Here is a 21,969-nt window from a genome sequence, read left to right as displayed (position 1 = left end):
GAACTGAAATTATATGCACCCTGGGACCAGGAAAATCACAGATGTGTGTTTTAATTGTGATGTCTGTAAATCAGATTGCATTGCCTACCTCCCTCTGCCCAGTTTGTGTTGAAGGTGGGGGAAGTAGGATTTTCTGTGAAGCTAACCGTACACTTTTCAGCTAGATGGAGTGAGGAGGTGTACAGAGACTAGACTGCTGACAGTTGCTGATGTCAGTGCCAATTATAGTCAGTTCACAAGTTTTTTCTCTGTCGTGTTTACTGGCATACATAGATTAGTTGTGAACTGTCCTTCTACTGGAGGGTTTGCCCAGAGTTCTACTACTGGAGGAGAGTTTGATGTGGCTCAGTGTTAGTCCATTATGTACTTGGTGTGTTGGAACCTCTTGTCATCTAATGGCCTAAAGATGTTCTAACCTGGTGCAACCAATCTTAATGGATCCACAGATATATGAACTGTAGATATTATTACATTTAAACTGTGACTAGAATTTGAAAAGCACTTAATTAACTTAAAACTCTTTGAAATGTCATAGAGTCAAACAACATGGAAACAGGCCCTTCAGCCCAACTAGTCCACACCAAACAAGATTACCATCTGAGCTAGTCCCATTGCCTCATTTGGCAAATATCCCTCTAAACTTTTCCTATCCATGTACCTGTCTAAGTGCCTTTTAAATGTTACGAATGTACCTGCCTCAACCACTTCCCCTGGTAGCTCATTCCATATACAGACCACGCTCTGGGTGAAAAGTTGCCCCTCAGGTTCCTATTAAATCTCTCCCTTCCACCTTAAACCTATGTCCTCCAGTTTTTGATTCCTTAACCCTGGGAAAAAGATTGTGTACATTCACCCTATCTATGCCCCTATCTATGTCCTGGGGCATTAAAAACCCTATATAGTGTCTCTCACTTAAATGGTCATAGAGTTATACAGCATAGGGTGGTGCGAGTGGTGGAACGAGCTGCCAGTGGATGTGGTAGATGTGGGTAAATTGTAACATTTAAGAGAAGTTTGGATAGGTATATGGATGGGAGGGGTTTGGAGGGATATAGTCGGGTGCAGTGCAGGTAGATGGGACAAGGCAGAAGATCAGGTCGGCGTGGACTAGATGGGCTGAAGGGCCTGCTTCTGTGCTGTAGTACTCTATGACTCTAAGCATAGAAAAAGGCCTTCGGCCCAACACATCAATGCTGACCACCTTGCCTATCTCTACTATTCCCACTTTCGTGCATTAATTCCATATTCCTCTATGCCCTGCTCATTCAAGTACCTGTCAAGATGCCTCTTATATGTTGTTATTGTTCCTGCCTCCACCACCTTCTCTGGCAGCTCATTCCAGATACCAACTACCTGTGTGAAAAAGCTATCCCTCAGATATCCTTTAAACTTCCTCCCTCTCACCTTAAATCTTAGATATCCCTATCATGGGAAACAGATGCTGGCTATCTACCCTATTTATGCCTCTCATGTCTGCATAATTAGTCTTGTTGCTAAATGCACTATGACTGTGAAATCAGCCATATGGGACTTGGAAAGACAGAGGGCTCCAGACCTAGTTTCTCTAAGCAAGTGCTGATCTCAACTAGGACAGAAACTAGTGTCCTAGAATTGGTCTCCCACCGTCAGGCATGGGCGAGCAAACAAATCCAAGACTTTCAGTCTAATACATTGCCCAAGATGAATATCTGATGATAATGATATTATGCATGGCTGTGAAACTCTGGAGAGGAGGAGCCTTGATAACAGGATTCTACTCAATTCCTGAAAAAGCAGATGTGGGGAAAATACTGGGAAGGGTGGGGCACAGACAACCTGAGACCATGGCAACTGTTGCCTTGGAGTTGAAACCGTGGACAATCACTGAGAACTGCCAACACCTCCATCTACCTCACCATGATGCCCTGGTGTCCCTGGGACCTTCCACTGATCCCGATTTCCTTGTGATTGCTACCACATGATCTGATCTCCCTGCTATCAGTGACCTCCCCATCAGATCTCCGTTTGATCGTTGACATCCTCTACCATGATCTCCCATGTTCATCCCATCTCTGTGATCACTATACTTCCCCCCACCCATAATATCATGGAATCTCTGATCTTTTCCACAACTACACCATCCCTTCCAACCCTTCTACTATCACTTGGTTCCCCAGTCTCCTAAATTCATTAACCTTCCCAATGTCCTCCCCACTACTGCCCTTAATACACCAGTGTTCACTGATGATCCACCAATCTCACCATTTCCCTAACCTCCCTGTGATCACTAACCACTCCCAATATCCATGTTTTATTAAGTCTCCAATCTTCCTATAAAGACTGCCTCCACCCCCACCACCATTCCCAATTTCCATGTAACTACCAACTGCCCCCACCTCAATCGCCCAGGATCACTGACTATTCTGGATCCATCAAATACTTGATCTCCTTTATCCTGATCTACACTCCCTTCCCCACTACCAAGGGACCAAACAATCACTGACGCTCTCCCCTGCAATCTGCATCGGATCACCAAACCCACACACTTTGCCCCCAACCCCTCCCATTACTCACAACCCTGATCTCCCTGTGATCATTGACCCCTGCTTACCTCTCCATGGACACTAACATGTATCCTAATCTCCCTGTGATTACCTCTCTAGCCTCCCTTCAATCACCAAACCCCACTCCCTCAATGTCTCTCCAGGATCACTGATTTTCCCAAAATTACCAATCCCCCCCAAAAACTGAGGCTCCTGATCTTCCTACAACCATGGACACTCCCAATCTCCTTGAGATCACAGTCTGTCTCACAATCACCTCCCACTGATCTGCCTGTGATCACCAAAATCTTTGATATCAACATTAATATTATCCTGGAGACAGAAGAGACTACAAATGCTGGAATCTGGAGCAAAAAGCAAAGTGCTGGACAAGATGAAGGGGTCTCGACCTGAAACATCAACTGTCCATTTCCCTCTGCAAATGCTGCTCGACCTCTGAGTTCCTCCAGCAGTTTGGTTTTTTTTTTTGTTAATTATCATCCTGACTGCTCAACCTCTGCTCTCACTCCAAAGCCCATGTAATATCCAATACCTTGGATCATTTGCCATCCCTGCAATCTCTTACCCTCCTCAGCTTCACACCCACTCTCAGCTCTCCATCAATGCCCTTGATTGCTCTTCTTTCTGGAACTAAATAACACCAGGCATGGAGTTATAACTCCACTGTATTTGGGAAAACACAGACCTTTAGGTTCCTCAGTCACAAAGTCTTCAGTCCTTAGATAATCCTTGTCCCCACATATATTAGAACTTTTCTTATTGGACAGTTCATGGCTGTCAGTTAATCAGTTTCTTTTCTCAACTTTGATATCTTTGAAAATAGGTGAAAATGTACCAAGGTGAACAAATAAAAACATGATGTTTTGATTATTGTTTGGTGATGGAGGATGGGGTACTGGGGTGTGGAGGTTACATGCAGAGATGATCCCCTCACTGTAGCACAGCCAACTGACAGACGGTCAAAACAATCACTTGTGGAGGTCAGTGCACCAGTCATTTAAAATGAATCAGTGCCCAAAGCTCCTCTCCTGCTACGACTGTCAAGCCAAACAGTTAATTCGACTGCCTCAGGATCTCATATCAATACAGAGGACAATTTCTCAGCATTGGCCAAAATATCAGCAATAGCTTAACTGCTTGAGGTCCATGCAAACACTTGTCTTTTAACATCTGGTGCCTCGTCAGCCTTTCAGAAGTTGATGCACTCAGACAGCTGTGAACAGATATTCGCCCAATAGCGCTATTATCTCAAAAATGTGTACAGCCATTACCACTGGGCTGCCTACCAGTCATGAGCAGGCTTTCAGATCTTCATGATAAGCCAAATCCATGTTGTTTCTAAACTGGTGATCAAGGGCAGTAAGTTAAATGAGGACTCTCGACCACAGAATGGTGTAGCAGAATTTTACATAAGAATGGAGCTCCCCAAATACATACATAAATGACCTGTAACAAACTACTTGCATTGATGTGGTGGCTTTAACTTAGAAAAAACATCCCCTAGGCTTTTCACTGGAGTACTATCAAATAAAATTTGATACACAGTTACTGATGGAGATACTAGAATGGTTGAATAAACACTTGGATAGAGATAAATATTTGTGTGTCTTAATGGAATTGGTGGAGACATTTAGGAAAGGAAATCGAGATCTTCAGGCCCAGGTAGCAGAAAGCTTAGCCATTAGCACTGGCAATGTGTATGAAGCCAGAATTGGAGGACTGAAGAAGGGGTTTGAAAATGAGGAGGGTACTTTTAATACTGAAGCACTGTTGGGCTGAGAATCATTGTAGATTAGTGGGCAGAAAAGGAAAGATATATGTACGGAAAATGGTGCAAGTTAATACTCTAGGGGTTAGTTCAACTCCTGAGTCAAGCAGCTCAGGGGGTTGGGTCCCAAGAGAAGTTTTGGTCCTAGAGGGATATTGTCAGGTAATTAGAACATTTTGTCCAGGAGATCAGTTGGTGGAATACTCAGCAGAATTGGTCAGGATACTCATTTTGCAGGGGCTAATGAATGCTGCTTGATCATCATTTCTCTGGACCCCAGAACCATGAGTCTCCTTTTCTGGTTTTAAGTCCCACGTACCTAGAGCTACATATGTCCCTTAAGCTTCTTCAGTGGCCATTGGTTCACCAGAGTACCCTAGCTGGGCCTGGGGGTCCCATGCCCAATGCAGCCTCTTTGGCGGACCTTGGGTCCACAGGCTATCCTTGCAAGACCCTCCATCCTGGTGGTCCTGGGACTCCAGAGACTCTTCACTGGGCTTGGGTTACCAGAGTCTCCCCATGGATACTCAGGTTCCGTTGGCAGGACCCTCTGTCTCCAGGTTGTCTTTGCTGTGGCCATGGTATTAGTATTGGCATTGGTTTATTATTGTCACTTGTACCGAGGTACAGTGAAAAGCTTGTCTTACAAACTCATCTTACAGGTCAATTCATTACACAGTGCAGTTACATTGAGTGAGTACAGAGTGCATTGATGTAGTACAGGTAAAAACAATAACAGTACAGAGTAAAGTGTCACAGCTACAGAGAAAGTGCAGAGCAATAAGGTGCAAGTCACAACAAAGTAGATCGTGAGGTCATAGTCCCTCTCATTGTATAAGGGAACCGTTCAATAGTCTTATCACAGTGGGGTAGAAGCTGTCCTTAAGTCTGGTGGTACGTGCCCTCAGGCTCCTGTATCTCCTACCCGATGGAAGAGAAGAGAGAATGTCCCAGGTGGGTGGGGTCTTTGATTATGCTGGCTGCTACACCAAGGACAACGAGAGGTAAGGACAGAGTCCAAGGAGGGAGGCTGGTGTCCGGATGTGCTGGGCTGTGTCCACAACTCTCTGCAGTTTCTTGCGGTCTTGGGCAGAGCAGTTGCCGTACCAAGCCATGATACATCCAGATAGGATGCTTTTCTATGGTTGCATCGGTAAAAGTTGGTGAGAGTCAAGGGGACAAACCAAATTTCTTTAGCCTCCTGAGGGAAGTAGAGGCGCTGGTGAGCTTTTTTGGCTGTGGCATCTATGTGATTGACCAGGACAGGCTGTTGGTGATGTTCACTCCCAGGAACTTGAAGCTCTCAACCCTCTTGACCTCAGCACCATTGATGTAGACAGGTGCATGTACACTGCCTCCTTTCCTGAAGTCAATGACCAGCTCTTTAGTTTTGTTGACATTGAGGGAAGGGTTGTTTGTCATGACACCATTCCACTAAGCTCTCTATCTCCTTCCTGCATCAGCACCTGCATGCATCCTGCATGGCACCAGCACTTTGAATTCAACTTCCTTAAAACCAGAGCCCAAATTTTGTCAGTAAGAGGTAACACCAACTGACACTCTCAGAGAATTCTTGTTCTGCAGTTTCTATTTTGTTCTGTTCCACCGGTGGATTAATCATGGTTGCATATTATCCTAGCTCCAGCTACCTTAGTTTTTGTATCCATTAGAAATATTTTGCTCCAATTCCTTTATATTAACTCTCATTTCAGGATTTTGTCATTTGTTCTGGTCTCCTCTAATCTCTGTTCTCAGGGCACTGTTTTCACCTGGGTCACCATTATTCAGTTACATGTCTTGATGATGACTTGAAGTAGAAGGCAGGTCTTCAGCTAAGGGGATAACTCAATCCTGACCATTTCAATAATGTACTCACACCCAAATGCACAGTAGAGGTCAATGCATGGTGATCAGGAGGAGCCAGAGATCTGGCTAGTAATTCTGTTCTTGCCTTGTCACGCTGTTGCTAGTTGAGCACAGTTTACTCAACACAAGTAGACAAAGGTCTGAACAAATCAGTGAAATAATTGGATGGAAACATTACATCAGTGGCAGAGGCCGGTATCTCCTCTTCCTAACCATTCCCATACACTTAAATTCCACTTAGCTTGGTACTCAGTCTAAATCTTTATCAATAATCAAACCTTGCACTTGCAGAGTGCCTTTGAACAGAGTAAACTATCACAAAGCAGTTCACGGAAGCAATTGTCAAACAAAGTTAGACACTGAGCCACATCAGGAGCTGTTAGGATGGAAGACTAAATCTTGGTTAAATCTTGGTTTTAAGGAATATCTTAAAGAAAAAGACCCAGAGAGGGTTTGAAGGAGAATTTCAAAGTTTAGAGCTTCAGCCGTTAATAATGAGCATTATTAACAGATAATTCTTAGCATGAACTTCCCAGAAAAAGCCAGGCTAGAATGAATTACTTCCTCTCTGTAATGTGATTCAACCATTCCACCAAAACAGCTCTCTCTCTTCCCAGAGCCCTTCCCTGCTCCCCATATGGGTGGGGGAGAAGTTTAGTGAGGGCAGGGATGGAAGCTTACATGATTGGCAGAATGAGTGAGATGCTTGCTCACTGTAAAGCACAGCAAAAAGCTTTCCCCAGTTGACAAAATTTGATGTCTTACTGGAAAATGAAATCTCCTCACAAGGAAACTGAACTCCTCCAGGCAGATCTCACTATGGGAAGATTAATAACATGTTAAATTAACAAGATCAAAATACTCAGCAAGTCCTGAACAGGCCAAAACACTGCTCTGAAAAATAATTACAGATGAAGCCAATTTGAAGTTAACCTCTTTCATCCATTCAACAGGGAGTGAGAGGCTGACTCATAGCCATTCACATTGTTGCAATAAATGCTTTGCAGCTAAGTGTAAGGTGTGTACACATATTCACTTATGATAGCTCAATGGCTTTAGCATTATTAAGGCATTGAATAATGCTATAATCTTGCATTACAGCAGAGGTTCAGGTCAATATTCCACAAGAGTAATCCACAGATATCTCCTGTTCTATTATGTAGGCTCCGAAAGTTGAGAATGTATATGAAGTGACATCATTGTTATGATTGATACAATATAATGCATATTTTCAATTGATACAATATAATGCATATTTTAATTGGATTTGGCAACAGTAGTTTTGCCACTTAATTTATGGAAGGTTTCTTGCTAACCTGGGGCAAAGAGCAAGTTTGACATGTGTAAGGTATAGTTAGGGAGTAAAATTTTTCATATCCATTACAACCCGACCCATGAGTTAAGGTTACCAAGTGACACCTCAGGCTCTGGTCCTGGGCCAGTAATCTGCCATTTGAAGGTTGACTTCCAGGAGAAATTTACTGCTTGCCTCACACACTTTGACAAAAGTGACCAAAATTCCTCCCAAATAGTAAAACAGACTCTTGCCATCACATTCATTTTTCAAGAAGGTCCATTAAATCTTTCATGATAGATTATAAACCATAACTGATAATTTTATGCCCAAAATTATGTTGCTGCCATTGGTGGCTACCTCACCAATGGCAGCAACATAAAAACAACACTGGGCAATTCTTCTATATCAGGATGATTACAAGATAGAATACAAGACCTTGAGGTGGAAAGTAATGCTAGGTACACTGTCTAGACTACCCCACAGGAGCTCAGACATGGGATGTTAATGTATCTTCCACACCCTAACCCAGGTGAACAATAATTTCCAGTGACAGCTTCAGAAATTGCACAGTCAACACAAAGATCTGATAGTGAACCTTGGAGGCTGACTGGATTTGCACAAAAGCCAAGACTATTTTACACCCATCAAGGCTATTTTACACCCATGTGATCATGCATGTGATACCTGCTATATTCAGACCAAAGATCCTGAGAGCTACAAATGGTATACTGTAGGAGCAGTGAAAGCAATTGCTCTCAGTTTTGTACATTGACCAGGTTGGGTCAAGATTCAGAAGAGCTGACACACTAATGTACTATGAGTCAGCTGTGCAGATCAACAACCATGGAAACAACCAAGTGTGAACATGGCCAAAGAACCACACTCAATAAGGGTAGGGAGAATTTTGTGAAAAGGGATTTGACCATTACTTGGTTCTTATTGACAGTCACTCCAAGTGGTTGGAAGTTAAACAAATGGGAATTCACCACCATACAATATAACTTAGATAAGCTAAGAAAAATTTTTGAATGTCATGATCTACTGGAGGAAACAGTCTCCAACAATGAACCATATTTCAATCCTGGCAGTTTAACCAATCAGTGAGAAGGAATGGTATTAAACATTCCTTGGTATATAAACAAGAAGCTGGCTGAACTCAGTGGGTCAGGCAGCATTTGTGGAGGGAAAATGGACAGTCAATGTTTTGGTTTGAGACCCTTCATCCGGTCTGCTTGGTATACCCTTATTATCCAGTATCCAGCAGAGTAGCTGGATAATCTATCAGAATGGTCAAAGATGCCAATACTACAAGAATTTTCCTTTTTACTACATTGTTTTCAAAATTTCCTCTTAGTGAATTATGCCACATAGCATTACAGGGTACAGGTCAGGGATTGAATCTGGATTCTCTTGAGCTGAGAGGTAGCAACACTAATTACTGTACCACCGTACTGCCCTAATTATGATTGTATCTTCATGGTATCCATGCAGATGAACTTTCCAACAGGAGAGCTATCTGAAGTTGGCACTCTTTCCTGTTCCAGGCATCGAGGCCTATTGTAACTGCACAACTGTCCATCTCAGTTCAGCTAAGTACGGTGACCTTCACATCATCTAAAGGACACCTTACATTGTATTACACTTTATAAAGTAAACAGTGAACACATCTTGAATTAAGTGATAATAAGTTTCATTTACTTTCAGCTCAAGTACTCTTTGTCACTTACCATAATCATCAAGAAGAATGTTGTCAGGCTTAATGTCCCTGAAAGAAAAAAAACAAGTTTGAATAAATTTTGATTAGTAGCTTCCTTCTTATTTAGAGGCTGAGGTGAGCCCTCATTAAAGCTTCTTTTCAAAGTTGCTTCTAATTATATCATTCTGATTTTCCAAAGTTTACAGATATTTTCAAAAGTAAAATAAATTAACAACATGCCATGGTGATTGAGATGGCAGTCAAAGGAAGGGGACACTAATTAAACATTGGAGTTGGAAGGAATTATGTGGAATGTGCAGGATACAACATGTCATCAAGACCAACTGCTCATAACATCCTCCTACTCTTCAATTAACTTCTCCATCTTAACCTTCTCTTCATATGTTGCCTCATTGAAGTTCAGTTTTACCCAATTAAACAAAGCAGAGCACAATGTACTTTCAATGTTTCCACAAAATTTCACTTCTACTTCAAAGACTAGAGCCGGGTAAATTCATTTATCCCATTGTTGGAGAGTGAGGCACTTTTTGAGGAGTAAGACAAGACTTTTATATTTTACCATCCTTTCTTTGACCTACCATCCAATTGAAGTTCAGCTTGCAACTGGAGTGAAGGAATTTACACTAAGCCCTGGGATAGATAGCAGATCTTCAGGGGTAAAAGTAGACAAGTGCCAAACATGCTGGACTGCTGGGCCATTGACTGTAATCACAAACCAACAATCAATTATGATTAATAGAAATAGTGTTCAGAAGTGAGATGTGAATGTCAGCTATTGCTGAAGCAAAGCAACCTTTTCCCTGATTCACAAGATTGTGGGTCCCATTTCACTTAATAATCCAGGCAGGAATATTGAGTGAGCCCAGCTCTAGTTGATGAGCCATTCTCAGGTGAAGGTCCTGCTCGTGACTTCAAGGTGGACATAAAGGATCCATAGCACTATTGGCATTGAGATTTTCTTTCTTTTACCATTAAAGCCACATCATTAGAGATCAAATCTGCAGAGGCTCAGTCACTGAGTATCAATAGATAACAGTTTAGATGGTAAGGATTCCAAGAGATATGGGCTTAGAGCAGGAAAGTGGCATTGGGGTAAAGATCAGCCATAATCTAATTGAAGGGCAAAGCAGGTACAAGGGCCGAATGGTCCACTCCTGCTTCGATTTCATATGTACTTAGGTTCTAGATTGAAAATCTGGTTTGAGACAATTCCTGTTCTGGGATGGGAGCTTGCCATGCAGTTTATTAGATTTTCAGAAAAACTAACAGAATTTCACATTAATTCAAAAAAAGACAAGGCCGTGGAATTGAATGCAGAGCAAGGGGTTGGACAGAATTCAACAAGTATTGGATGAAAATGGGCTTGAGAAGGTGTTTGTAGTGCCAATCTAGGGGCAGTGTTGCTGGTGATTTGACGAATTGTGTTACTACAAATAGAACACAGAGGAAATATTCTCTACTCAGAACTCAAATGTCAGCTAACACACTGTAATCGTGACACACTTCCAAATATACAGGTTACACTAATATAGGAGTCATAATAAGTTGTGCAGATGGATATAGCAATTTTTAGATACCAAGTATCCAAAAATTTTGTTAAATCAAATTTAATGTGGGAGAGTATGTGGCCATGCTCTTAAATCTGAGAAAGACCAATCAGAATTATTTCTTGATGGATAGGGACTTGAAGCTATGCAGGAGCAAAGGGGTTTCAGTCAATAGGGAAACAGATCATTAAAATCAAGGGCAAGGTAAAGAGGTATAAAAAGTAACAAAAGAGGCCACTGTAGTATTGGTCTTCAGCTAAAAGGGAGTTCCCATTAGCAGGCATGAGAATTTCCAGGCAATGGAGTAATATGTGAGAAAGACAAAGGCTATTTTGCTAAGTAGAAAAGAAAACTAGAATGATTTTTAACTGGTGAGAAGCTAGTGAATACTGGTGTCCAGAGGAATCTAGGAATGCTGATCTTGGAAATGTACAGGAGCAGCAAGTGAGGAAAATTGTACATTGACCTTCACCATGAGGAGGTTGGAATATAAAGTAAGGAAATCCTGCTGGATACTTGTGATACCACATCTGAAGGACTGTGTGCAGTTTTGGTCTCAGCACTAAAGGAATGATACCATTGGCATGGAGTAGTGCAGTATGGATTCACTCAATTAATGTCTGAGATAGGAGAGTTATTTTATGTGTTCAGATTGTGTAGGATTGGGCTGTACTCATTGGAGTTTAGATGAACATGAGTCGATCCCTTTGGGACATACATTACCTAGATGGGTGGACAAGGGAGATCCTAAGAGGCTGTGACCAATGGCAGCATAGTTTGGCATCGGGGCATGGTCCCAGGATAAGGGGTTGGTCATTTAAGATTGAGATGAGGAGGGATTTCTTATGCTCAGTTGTCTAGTGTATTCAAGGCAGCAAATGATATTTTCAGACCTTAAAGGGAGCAAGAACTGTGGGGATCAGGTGGGAAGCAGACATTTGGATGAAGGAGAGCAGGAACTATAGAGTCTATTTCTGCTTCTTACATCCTATTTCAACAAGGGCCTTTAAGAGAAAGCCTCACTTCATTTGCTGGGGTATTTTTGCCTTTGTTGCAATGACTAGTGTTTGCAACTTAAAGGATTTTAAAAGACATCTTTAATCATTCCTAAGCTGTTAATCAAAGTGTCAATGTTGAAATGTCAAATAAGTTAATGGGGTTTGCTAATATAAGCGGAATGATTCAGGAATACTGATTTTTTTGCCTACTTCTAAACAACAATCCATTTCTCGTGCCACTATAATTTTGTACAACCTATGAGCTCCAATTGTTTGTTTAAATCCCAATGATTGTCAAAACCTTCAATGATTTTACAAGTGGTAATGAAGTCAAATCAAGGTTAAAAACTATATTTTGTCAAATGGGACAAAAATAAAATATTGGAATATAGAATTTTCTTCAGATCATTTTAATTTTATGAATCAAGAGTCTAATTCATTTTTACAGTGCATAAGTAGCTCAACTTTGATTACAAAACAATAAAGATTCTCCATTGCCTTTGAAAATATTTCCTTAACATACATTTCTCCTATTGTTCTGTGTTTCTAACTCTGGTTATATTTGTCCCCCTTTAATGAGGAAAAGAGTTTGTTTTAAAGGTTGAGAATCTGCTATTAAAATAATGCAGCTGTTTTATGCACAGATATTACAGCAACATCAGTGAAGGAGAGCTGCACAGTTAAACATGAATGTCCAAAAGTTGCTGTCCAAGTTATGATGGGAACACACCATTTCACTCCATGCCTCATCAATGAAATGAATAGTCACAATGTTGCTGCACTTGAGGTAAATACAAACAAACTCACCTAAGCAAGTTAGCATGTCAGAGCAACAGTAACTTTATAAATAATGTGTAAAGTTGCCAGCCATCATTTATAGCACTGAAAATTAATCATTGCTCTTCTTCATTCAACTGTTGTCTGAAATTTTTAAAATATTAAATAAAAAATATACAGTTCTTTTCCCTTTTTCCCCTCATCCATTTTTTTCACTCATTTTTCTTCCCCTCTCTGAACTAGGGTTGACATTGAGTTCAGTCATTCTGATATATACAGCCTTCCCTGCCATTGCACTGTTTCAAAGTCCTTCAATCTGATTGTTAATGCAATAATTTTAAATGGTGGTTGATGGTTTGGGCTAAGGAGCTCATTTCGGTGTTGCATCAAACCACCTTGCCAAACCCTCAACATCTCCTGTGTTCCTTGTAAAAACACTTGAGCTTCCCTCTGATTGATAGGAGGAAGAGTTTTATTTGAATGGGCCAGTCAAAAATCAACAGCCAAGAGGAGCCTGTGGAGCCCATATGATTGGCCACACGTTGTGCAGCAGTTTCTCTGTACTGGGGCCTCCTTCAGATGGGATCATTCATACATGTACCATGAGCACTGGGACATTGAAGTGTTCAGGGTTGCTTAAACTTTGTGAGACAAAAGCAGACCTCCCAGGGCTGTGGGGGTGGGCAATGTGGTGACTATACAAAGTAGAATTTAAAATGGCTTATTAATAAACTGGAGCTGCCAGAATCTCCAGGAATTAAAAACCTATATCCAGGACACTCCTCTGACCAAGGCCTGAGAAAAAGCATAGGCTCAAAGTATAATGTGCTTCAATCTTCTTTGAACATCTTTGACTACTAGTTTTACAAAAATATGGGGAAAAATGCACAGTGGCACAGCTGGTGGAGCTGCTGCCTCACAGCTCCAGTGACTTGGGTTCAATCCTGACCTTGGGTCCTGTCCATGTGCAGTTTCCACATTCTCCCTGTGACTGAGTGGGTTTCCTCTGGGTGCTCTAGTTTCCTCCCCACATCCTAATGGCGGGCTGGTAGGCTAATTGACTGCTGTAAATTGCCCCTGATGGGAAAAGAAGTGGGAAAAGTAAGTGGGAAAAGAATCAAAGGAGAGTTGATGTGCATATGAGAGAGGATGAGTTTCAGGGCTACAGGGAAGTAAGACTATGTGGGGGGTGGGGAGGGACTGATGTGATTATAAAGTCTGAGAATCATACAGAATGGGAACAGGCCCTCCAGCCCAACTGGTCCATGTTGACCAAGATTCGCATCTTACAACTAATCCCATTTGCCTGTGTTTGGCCCATATCCCACTAAACCCTCTCCTATCCAAGTACCTGTCCAAAGGGGATCCCAGGAGATTATTCCACTGGGAGCTGGCATGGACCCGATAAGTGGAATGGTCTCCCTCTGTGCCACAGTAAGGTTTCCCCTCAGAGTCGTGTGGAAATCTGGAACAAACTGATCAGCTACATTCTGTGCTACTGATTGTTAAGGAAACATGTCATATGTACACATTCATAAGAAATGCAGGCATGCAAAGGAACATCTTTGGGAAAGCATGCTGAAGTTTTCTGAGAGCTTCACACACCAGAGTTTTGCATCAAAAAGAAGGGAATATATTGGGACACAATTTTCTTTTTAGCTTTGCTTTGGGCATTCCAAATGGCGAGACTTTTTACTGGGAACGTAAATTCATTCTGTGTAAATGCTCCTGATAAAGGGTATAAAGTGCACTTAGTCTGAACAATCAATGATCACTACTGCCCTTTACACATTGCCATCTCATCTTGTTGCTGATATTTCAAGTGTTTCTTACTGAATGAACAACACTGCTGATAAAAAGGGCAATGCCTATACTTAGGTTACTTTTTCTAAGGATTATTCTCTCTTTATCAAACTTTTTCAATGATACTGAAGTAGAAAGTTATGCTGTGCAGGTAGAATACCATGGATTATCCATTCCATGACCTGTCCGACATTCAGTTCCATTGGAGTCAACAAACCAGTATCTAGTGGAATACAAATACAGGTGACCCAGTGGCACCTCCATTTCTGCATTAGCACCTGAAGATAAATTTCCATCCTCTTGACCATGCCTGGATTATACCTCCAATAGTGATGGACAGCTTTTGTTTTCTTGATATTCCCTACAAACGTTTCTTCATCCCATGTCTTTATGACAGTAAGTATCAGTGTGTTGCTCGACAGTGTAAATTATTACAGTGGAACTTGAGCCCACCCTCATTTCTCACTGTGAAACTGTGAGTTTTCTGGCCAAAGATGCTGTGTCGAGATGGATTCCATTCAGCAGCTAAACTTACAATACTCCACACAACTCATGTTCTCTTCTAAGTTGAGGGTTACTGCATTCAGTTATTGTGCCTCCAACTCCCATTAACACAATAGCAGAGAAGGTTGGGGGAACTGCACATACATGGTGCAGGTTAGGAATAGATTCTCTGCTCCAGACACCTTGCCTCACACAACTGTGCATCAGAAGATATACACTCCCCACCCATGAGATCTTCCCAGAGAGGTGAAGAAACAGTCAATTTGGCCAAAATCTGGGGAGTTCCTATTTAATCCCCTGAGCCAATCAAAACTGGTTCAAATGAAGGACAGTATTGGGGCCAGTTATGATGTTACTCTTTGGTAACTTCATGGGTGCTGATGATCCGTGTCCATGCTTCACTTACAGAGCACCATCACTGAAAGAAGTCCCACAGAGTTCTGCAAATAAAATCAACCCCACCTGCACCACCCCCACCCCTCCCAGCAGTCAACACCTTTATAAAATGAAGGAGGGAGTCAAGAATTTTAGTTGAAAAAGAGAGGATAGCGGAATTAGCTTAGGCTGGGGACTGAACTAATTATATCTTGAAACGATTGATGTCACCAATTAATTAAACGGGAGTCGTTCTAAATGGGAAGCTGAAGGGAACTTCCCGAAAATAAAACACAGCTGAAGGACAGAGGACAACAACTTAAAGAGCTACAGATCTATTATTGAATCCACTCATAGTTCTGTGAGTGTAATAGGAAATAAATTGTTGATCTGTCTGTCCAATGGATAATGGGACCTGCCAATCAATAGAAAGTTGATGAAAAGGTTTGAAGCCAGGAAAGAACAGGTCGGAATGCCTTAGTAGGAAGGAAACAACAAATGTACAGGTTGTAATCTTCCCTGTCAGTCACAGGTAGCAATGTAACTACTGGATTATTTTCCACTTAAAAAGTTGACAGCAAATATATTCCCAACATCAGTATATTTAAGAATTAGAGGAGGAAAGATCCAATTATTTCAGCTGAAACTGAAAACTGATTCGAGTGCTGAGCAGCCAGCCAGCGGTAAACCTGACCTATGAGTTGGATTGTTTCTACAACATATTACAGGGCTTTAATGACCTAATTACATGCCTTGTCAGTTGGGATCGTGACACCTGAGATGTCTCTTTAGAGCAGAATGCAACATAACACAGTATGAGATCCACATAGAAACCTGATGGTGTTTGGTTTCAGAGAATGAATGTTAAATTCTTTGAACCCCAGGCAGGTGGATGCCAGTTCACAGAATGCCTTCAGACGAGATCAAGAAGTGTTTCTGTGCGGGGCAGTGCTGATCTCACGGTAGTAGAAACAGATTAACATTACCAGCAGCTACAGCTGTCCCCCAGACTTGTTTTCAGCGTCAATATGGGTGGCACAGTGGCACTGCTAGCAGGGCTGCTGCCTCACAGCGCCAGCAACCCCGATTCAATCCTGACCTCAGGTGCTGTCTGTGTGGAATTTACATATTCTCCCTGTGACTGTGTGGGTTTCCTCCATGTGCTCCAGTTTCATCCCACATCCCGAGCTGTGTGGGTTGGTAGGTAGAATTGGCCGCTGTAAATTGCCTCTGGTGTGTCAGTGAGTGGTAGAATCTAGGAGGAGCTGATGAGAATGTGGAGAGAATAAAAAATTGGATTAATGTAGGAATGGAGTAAATGGGTAGGTGACGGTTGGTGTGGGCCTATTTCTGTGCTTTACCTCTCTGTGACTATATGGCTCTCTACCTGAATGGGTTGGAGGAATTTTCCATCTTTTTCTTTTGTCCCAAACTGTCCTGGATCTTTGTCCTTTCTCTGCTTCTCCCTGGAGGTGCCATGATTTTGGGTGGGGTGAGAAGTGCACCTATTGTGATGTAGAAGCTGTCACTATTTCTCAAGTGTAAAGCTTGAATGAGGCATTTTTAAAATGTGAACAGCAATCTCGTTTAAAAACATCGAAGCAATAGCAGCCAGGAACAGAGCCTCTGAGCCATTCAACTTTTGATCACAACTCAATGTAATGTATTAGCTTCACTTAAGGACTTATTAATAGAGAATGGAGAGAAGGAACTTTTTAGGTTGTCAAATCAATGCCTAAATGATGGGGTCAAGTCTGTTGTGTCTACTTTGCTGATTATGCAAAGCTATGTGGGGGATGCAAACTGAAAGGCTTCAAAGCGATGTCAACAGGAGAAGTAAATGGCAGGAAGTGGAGAGGTGAATAATATAGCGTAGTGTGAAATTATTCACTTTTACAAGAAGAATAGATAAGCCTTTTTTAAATGTGAGAGAGTAATAAACATGAACATGTAGAAAGACTTAGACGTGCTTCGACACAAATCACTGAATTTAGTAGCCAAGCACAGTAAACAAATAATATGTTCGCTTTTATTCCAAGGGGGAAGTCAAATGTTCCAACTGCAATTATATGGGCTGAATTGAGACTATGACTGGAGTAATACCTACAATTTTGGTTGCTTTACCTAAAGAAAGGTATGACTGCCTTTGTAGGGTGGGTAAGATGGTACAAAATAAGTCCATCAGAGTGATTCCTTGACAGATCCTTGCAACTATCTAACCAACAGCACTGTGGGAGTATCTTCAATACAAGGATGGCAGGACTTTAAGAAAGAGGTTCACTATTCTCAAAGGCAATACCCAAATCTTGGAAAACGATAAAAACAAAGGGACTGTCCTATGAAGAGTGATTAAGTGGACCTCCAGCAAAAAACATGCTGCTGGAGGAAGTCAGCTGGTCTGGCAGCATTTTTGGGTCGAGACCTTTCATCAGGACTGGAACTCTATATAGCAGTTTAGAAAGATGTGAGGAGATCACTTTGAAACATAAGATTCTTAAAGGAATTGACACAGTGAGAGCTTGTTTTAGTCAGTGGACATTTAGTTCTTTGAGGCACCCACCCAAAGAACATAGAACACAGACAGTACAGCACAGGAACAGGACCTCCAGCCAGTGCCGACCATGATGCCCATTTAAACTGCACATCTGCTTGCACAGGGTCTATATCCCTCCATTCCCTGCCTGTTCATGTGTCTGTCTAAATGTCTCTTAAACCTTTCTATCGTATCTGCTTCCATCACCTCCCCTGGCAGCGTGTTCTACATACCCACCACCCTCTGTATAAAAAAAACTTGCCTCCTTCAAATCTCCTTCAAACTTTCCCCTTCTCACCTTAAATCTATGCCCTCCAGTATTTGACATTTTCACCCTACCATCTTACCATCTCTTGTTGAGACTTTTAACAAGACTCTTACCATCTACCCTATCTATGCCTCTCATAATTTTATATACTTCTATCAGGTCACCCCTCAGCCTCCAACACAACAGAGGAACAATCCAAGTTTGTCCAACCTCTCCTTTTAGCTAACACTCTCCAATCCAGGCAACATCTTGATGAACCTCTTCTGCACCCTCTCCAAAGCCTCCACATCCTTCCTGTAACACGGTGACACAATGCTACGCAAACAGATGTATTTCACTGTGTGTTTTGATGTACATGTGACTAATAGAGATATCTTATCAAAGTTTTAAACAGCTGAACCAGACGCAGAGTTGACAGACAGGAACCTGCACTTGTGGTCCATTTGGATTTCGTAAAGGCATCTGACAAGATGCCACATTAGAGAATCGTGCACAAGTTATGATGTCATGGTATTAGGGGAAATGCGTTGGGCCAGGTTTGAGGTCTTTATCTTCAAATACCCTTTTCCTTGATTGACCAGAGCCTGAGCTGGAGCACTGCTGTGGTGAATTTCATCTGCCTTGGCTCAGAGCTGTCTCCCGAGATATAGGAAGTCATCCACATTTTCCACTGTCTGTTGGAAGGCAGTGTGGTGAGGAGGGTCAGGGTCATAGAGTACCTTGGTCTTATCATGCTGAGTGAACGAGCCAATGGTGACTTGGAGCTCAGCCTCTGTGAGCACGTAAACTCAAGCAAGTAACAGTTCCATTCCCTGGACTATTCCCCAAGAGCCCACGCAATGGGCTCACTCAACCACTCAATCTCAACCACTTAATCTCAAACACACTGACTCTGTTCACACATCAGCTGCATGTATTGCGCACCTGCCATTAGCTGCATCATTGGTTGTGCTGCTGTTAAATCAGCACTGTACATTGAAAGACATCACAACCTGCCCTCTCTGCAAATTTCAGGCTGGCAATTCGCACTCTGAACCAGACACTTTCTCAAAATGTAGCCAAACCAATGCTGCTAAAAATTTGTACATCTGGGCACCTTACACAAAATTTGAAGATCAGCGTCCTTAGTGCCCAAAGCTCCAACCCTCTGCAGCTGGATTTGGTGGCTTTGCCCTTTATTTAAGAACCAAGACGTCAGTTTCCCACAGGCTTTAAGCCTCAATTTTCACATGTATTTCACTTAGTTAGAAAGCTCCAGCTTAAGCTAGTTACAGCAGTTGTGTGCTGGAAATTTAGGATTAATGTCTGGAGTAATAATGATATTTTTAATGACAATGTGAAGTTGAAGTGACCCTGTTAAGTACAGTGCAGGGTTGGTGTGATTGATCATTAGTGTGTGAGGTTGCAATGATTGTTAATGATAGTTGGAGGTAGCATTGTCTTTGCTAATGATAGCTTGTGGTTGGAGTGAAATGAAACCCCCGACCAGGCCTTTGTTTGTCTTTGGATTTGACTGTTCAATTGCTCTGCTTGGCTTCTTTTACCCTGCATTACCATGCTCATCCAAAACCCTGCACCCGTGATTTAATTTAACAATCTCATTCACCCACTGACACAGTGTTTGCTGTGATCCAGACCCCAGAGAAAATCTCAGTTTTAAAACCCTCTTCTTTATTTTCAAGTCCTTTCACAGATTTATCCCCCCCTCTCCTTCCATCTTTCTCTCCAACTGGATTCCAGTGGTTCCCCCAATTTTAAAGGCTCCATTGGAGCTGGCTGTCATCTATCTTAGGCAGGCCCTCAGGGTGGAGGATGTCTTGCCTTCACTACAGTTCTGTGGCTTCTGAGGTGGCTGATGAGGCAACATGGGATCTGCCACAGATGGTGCTTTCTGGGGCGGATGGGTTCTATCATTTACACCGGGCTTCCAGTGGATTTGGAGGATTTTGCAGGGGCAATGTTGGAGGTATCTCTCCAGTGCTTTGAGGTGCCTACTGCAAACACTCCTATCTCAGATGTGAACAAGAGGGCAGAGATTACAGCTGTCCAGTAAACTATGAATTTTGTGCCAGGTTTGAGGTCTTGATCTTCAAATACCCTTTCCCACAAATGGCCAAAGGCTGTGCTGGCACATTGACAGAATTGGTGCATTTCATCACTGATGTCTACCTTCAATGAGAAATTTGGCAAGTCCATGATTTCCAGGGTCTCACTGGGAACCTTTATTGTCAGAAGGCTGTGTGGTATAGCAGGGAAAGGTTGGTAGAGGAGCTTGATCTTTCAGATGTTGAGTGTAAGGCCATCCTCTGGTATGCTTTGGTGAATGAGCCGATGATGGCTTGGACCTTGGACTCCAAGCGTGTGCAAACGTAAGTGTTGTCTGTGTAATGTAGTTTATTTAGTGATGTTTGGTTGACTTAGGTTCCACAGTGGAGTTGCCAAAAGTTGAATAGTTTCCCATTAGTTCTGAAGATTAGCTCCACTCCGTTGGAGGTAGAGACACAAAAGACTGCTGCTGCTGGAATCTGGAGCAAAAAATCAAATTGCTGGAGGAACTCAGCAAGTCGAGCAGCATCTGTGGAGAGAAAGGAATTGTCAACATTTCAGGTCAAAACCCTTCATCAGAAATGAGAGTGGAGAGGGGAGATACCTGATATAAAAAGGAGAAGAGGCTGGGGGCTGAGACAGGGGCCAGTAGGTGATAGACCGAACAGGAGTGAAGAGTGATGGGCAGATGGAGCGAGGTGGGAGGAGTAAAGATAAAGGTGAAAGACAGAGCCTAGAGCGTGATAAGTGGGAACACAAAGGCTACCAGTGCTGGAATCTGATAAGTAAGGAAGGTGATAATGGGAACCATTAGGGGAGAGGTGAAGGGCAAATGGAACTGGATGGGGGAGGGGATTCGGTGGGTGAAATGTGTGAGTAGTAGATAGATGGAACTAGGGGTGGATGGAACTGGAGGAGTGGATAAAAATGGGTGATGGGGGTTGGGGGGGAGTTGTATGGGAAGGAGAACAAAATGGGAGGACTGGAGGTGGATCAGAAGGAGAGAGAGAGGGGAACACAGGTGTAAGTGTTACTTGAGATTGGAAAATTCAATGTTCATACCACTGGGTTGTAGACTACCCAGTTAAATATGAGATGTTGTTTCTCTAGTTTGTGTTGGGCCTCACCCTGACAGTGAAGAAGGCTGAGGACAAACAGGTCAGTGTGAGAATGGGAAGGAGAAATGGCACGCAACTGGGAGCTCCGGATGGCCATCGTGGACTGAGTGTAGGTGTCCTGCAGACTGATCACTCAGTCTGCGCTTGGTCTTGCTGATGCAGAGAAGGCCACATCGCAAGCACCAAATGCAGTAGACAAGGTTGGAGGAGGTGCCCGTGAGCCTCAACTGGAAGGGTTGTTTAGGTCCCTGGTTAGTTTTGACGGAGGAGGTGTAAGAACAAATGTTGCACCTCCTGCAGTTGCAGGCTGTCAGCAAGGGATGGGTGGGGGGCAATGACTGGACCAGGGAGTCACGAGGGGAGTAGTCCCTGCGGAAGGTGGAAAGGCGTGGAGAGGGGAAGATGTGGCTAGTGGGTGGATGCCGTTGCAACTGGCAGAAATGATGAAGGATGATGTGCTGGATGCAGAAGCTGGTAGGATGAAAGGAGAAGACTAGGGTTTTCTAGTTCTGTTTGGAGGGAAATGTGGAATGAGCAGAAGTCCAAGAAATGGAGGAAATGCAAAAGCAGGCTCCATCAACCACAGTAGAAGGGAAGCCACATTTCCTGAAAAAGGAGGGGGTGAAGTGCAACACTGCAGTAAGAAATATTGAGAAAAGCATTGAGACAATTATTCAGTTTTGCCCAACACCAGTCTGCATTGAGATTGGGTCTGTTGTGGACCCATGGGCTAAAATCTGGGTTTGATGCCATCATGTGGTCAATGAAGTATGGAGATGAATTTCTGGAATCAGCCAAAATTAACTCCA

At 42.6% G+C, this 21,969-nt stretch overlaps 1 protein-coding gene across 2 annotated transcripts in view; it reads right to left on the bottom strand.

The window, feature by feature from the left end:
* The window catches only part of LOC127569449 (serine/threonine-protein kinase 32A-like), a 214,799-nt gene that overhangs the window by 57,224 nt on the left and 135,606 nt on the right, over nucleotides 1-21,969 (bottom strand). For both annotated transcript variants that reach the window (XM_052014099.1, XM_052014100.1), the window contains exon 5: nucleotides 9,202-9,239. In XM_052014099.1, coding sequence (XP_051870059.1) covers nucleotides 9,202-9,239 — 38 coding nt within the window. The remainder of the gene's footprint in view (nucleotides 1-9,201; nucleotides 9,240-21,969) is intronic.

The sequence above is a fragment of the Pristis pectinata genome, chromosome 4, assembly GCF_009764475.1.
Source record: "Pristis pectinata isolate sPriPec2 chromosome 4, sPriPec2.1.pri, whole genome shotgun sequence".
NCBI lineage: Eukaryota > Metazoa > Chordata > Chondrichthyes > Rhinopristiformes > Pristidae > Pristis > Pristis pectinata.
This window is presented reverse-complemented; position numbering and strand designations above follow the sequence as displayed.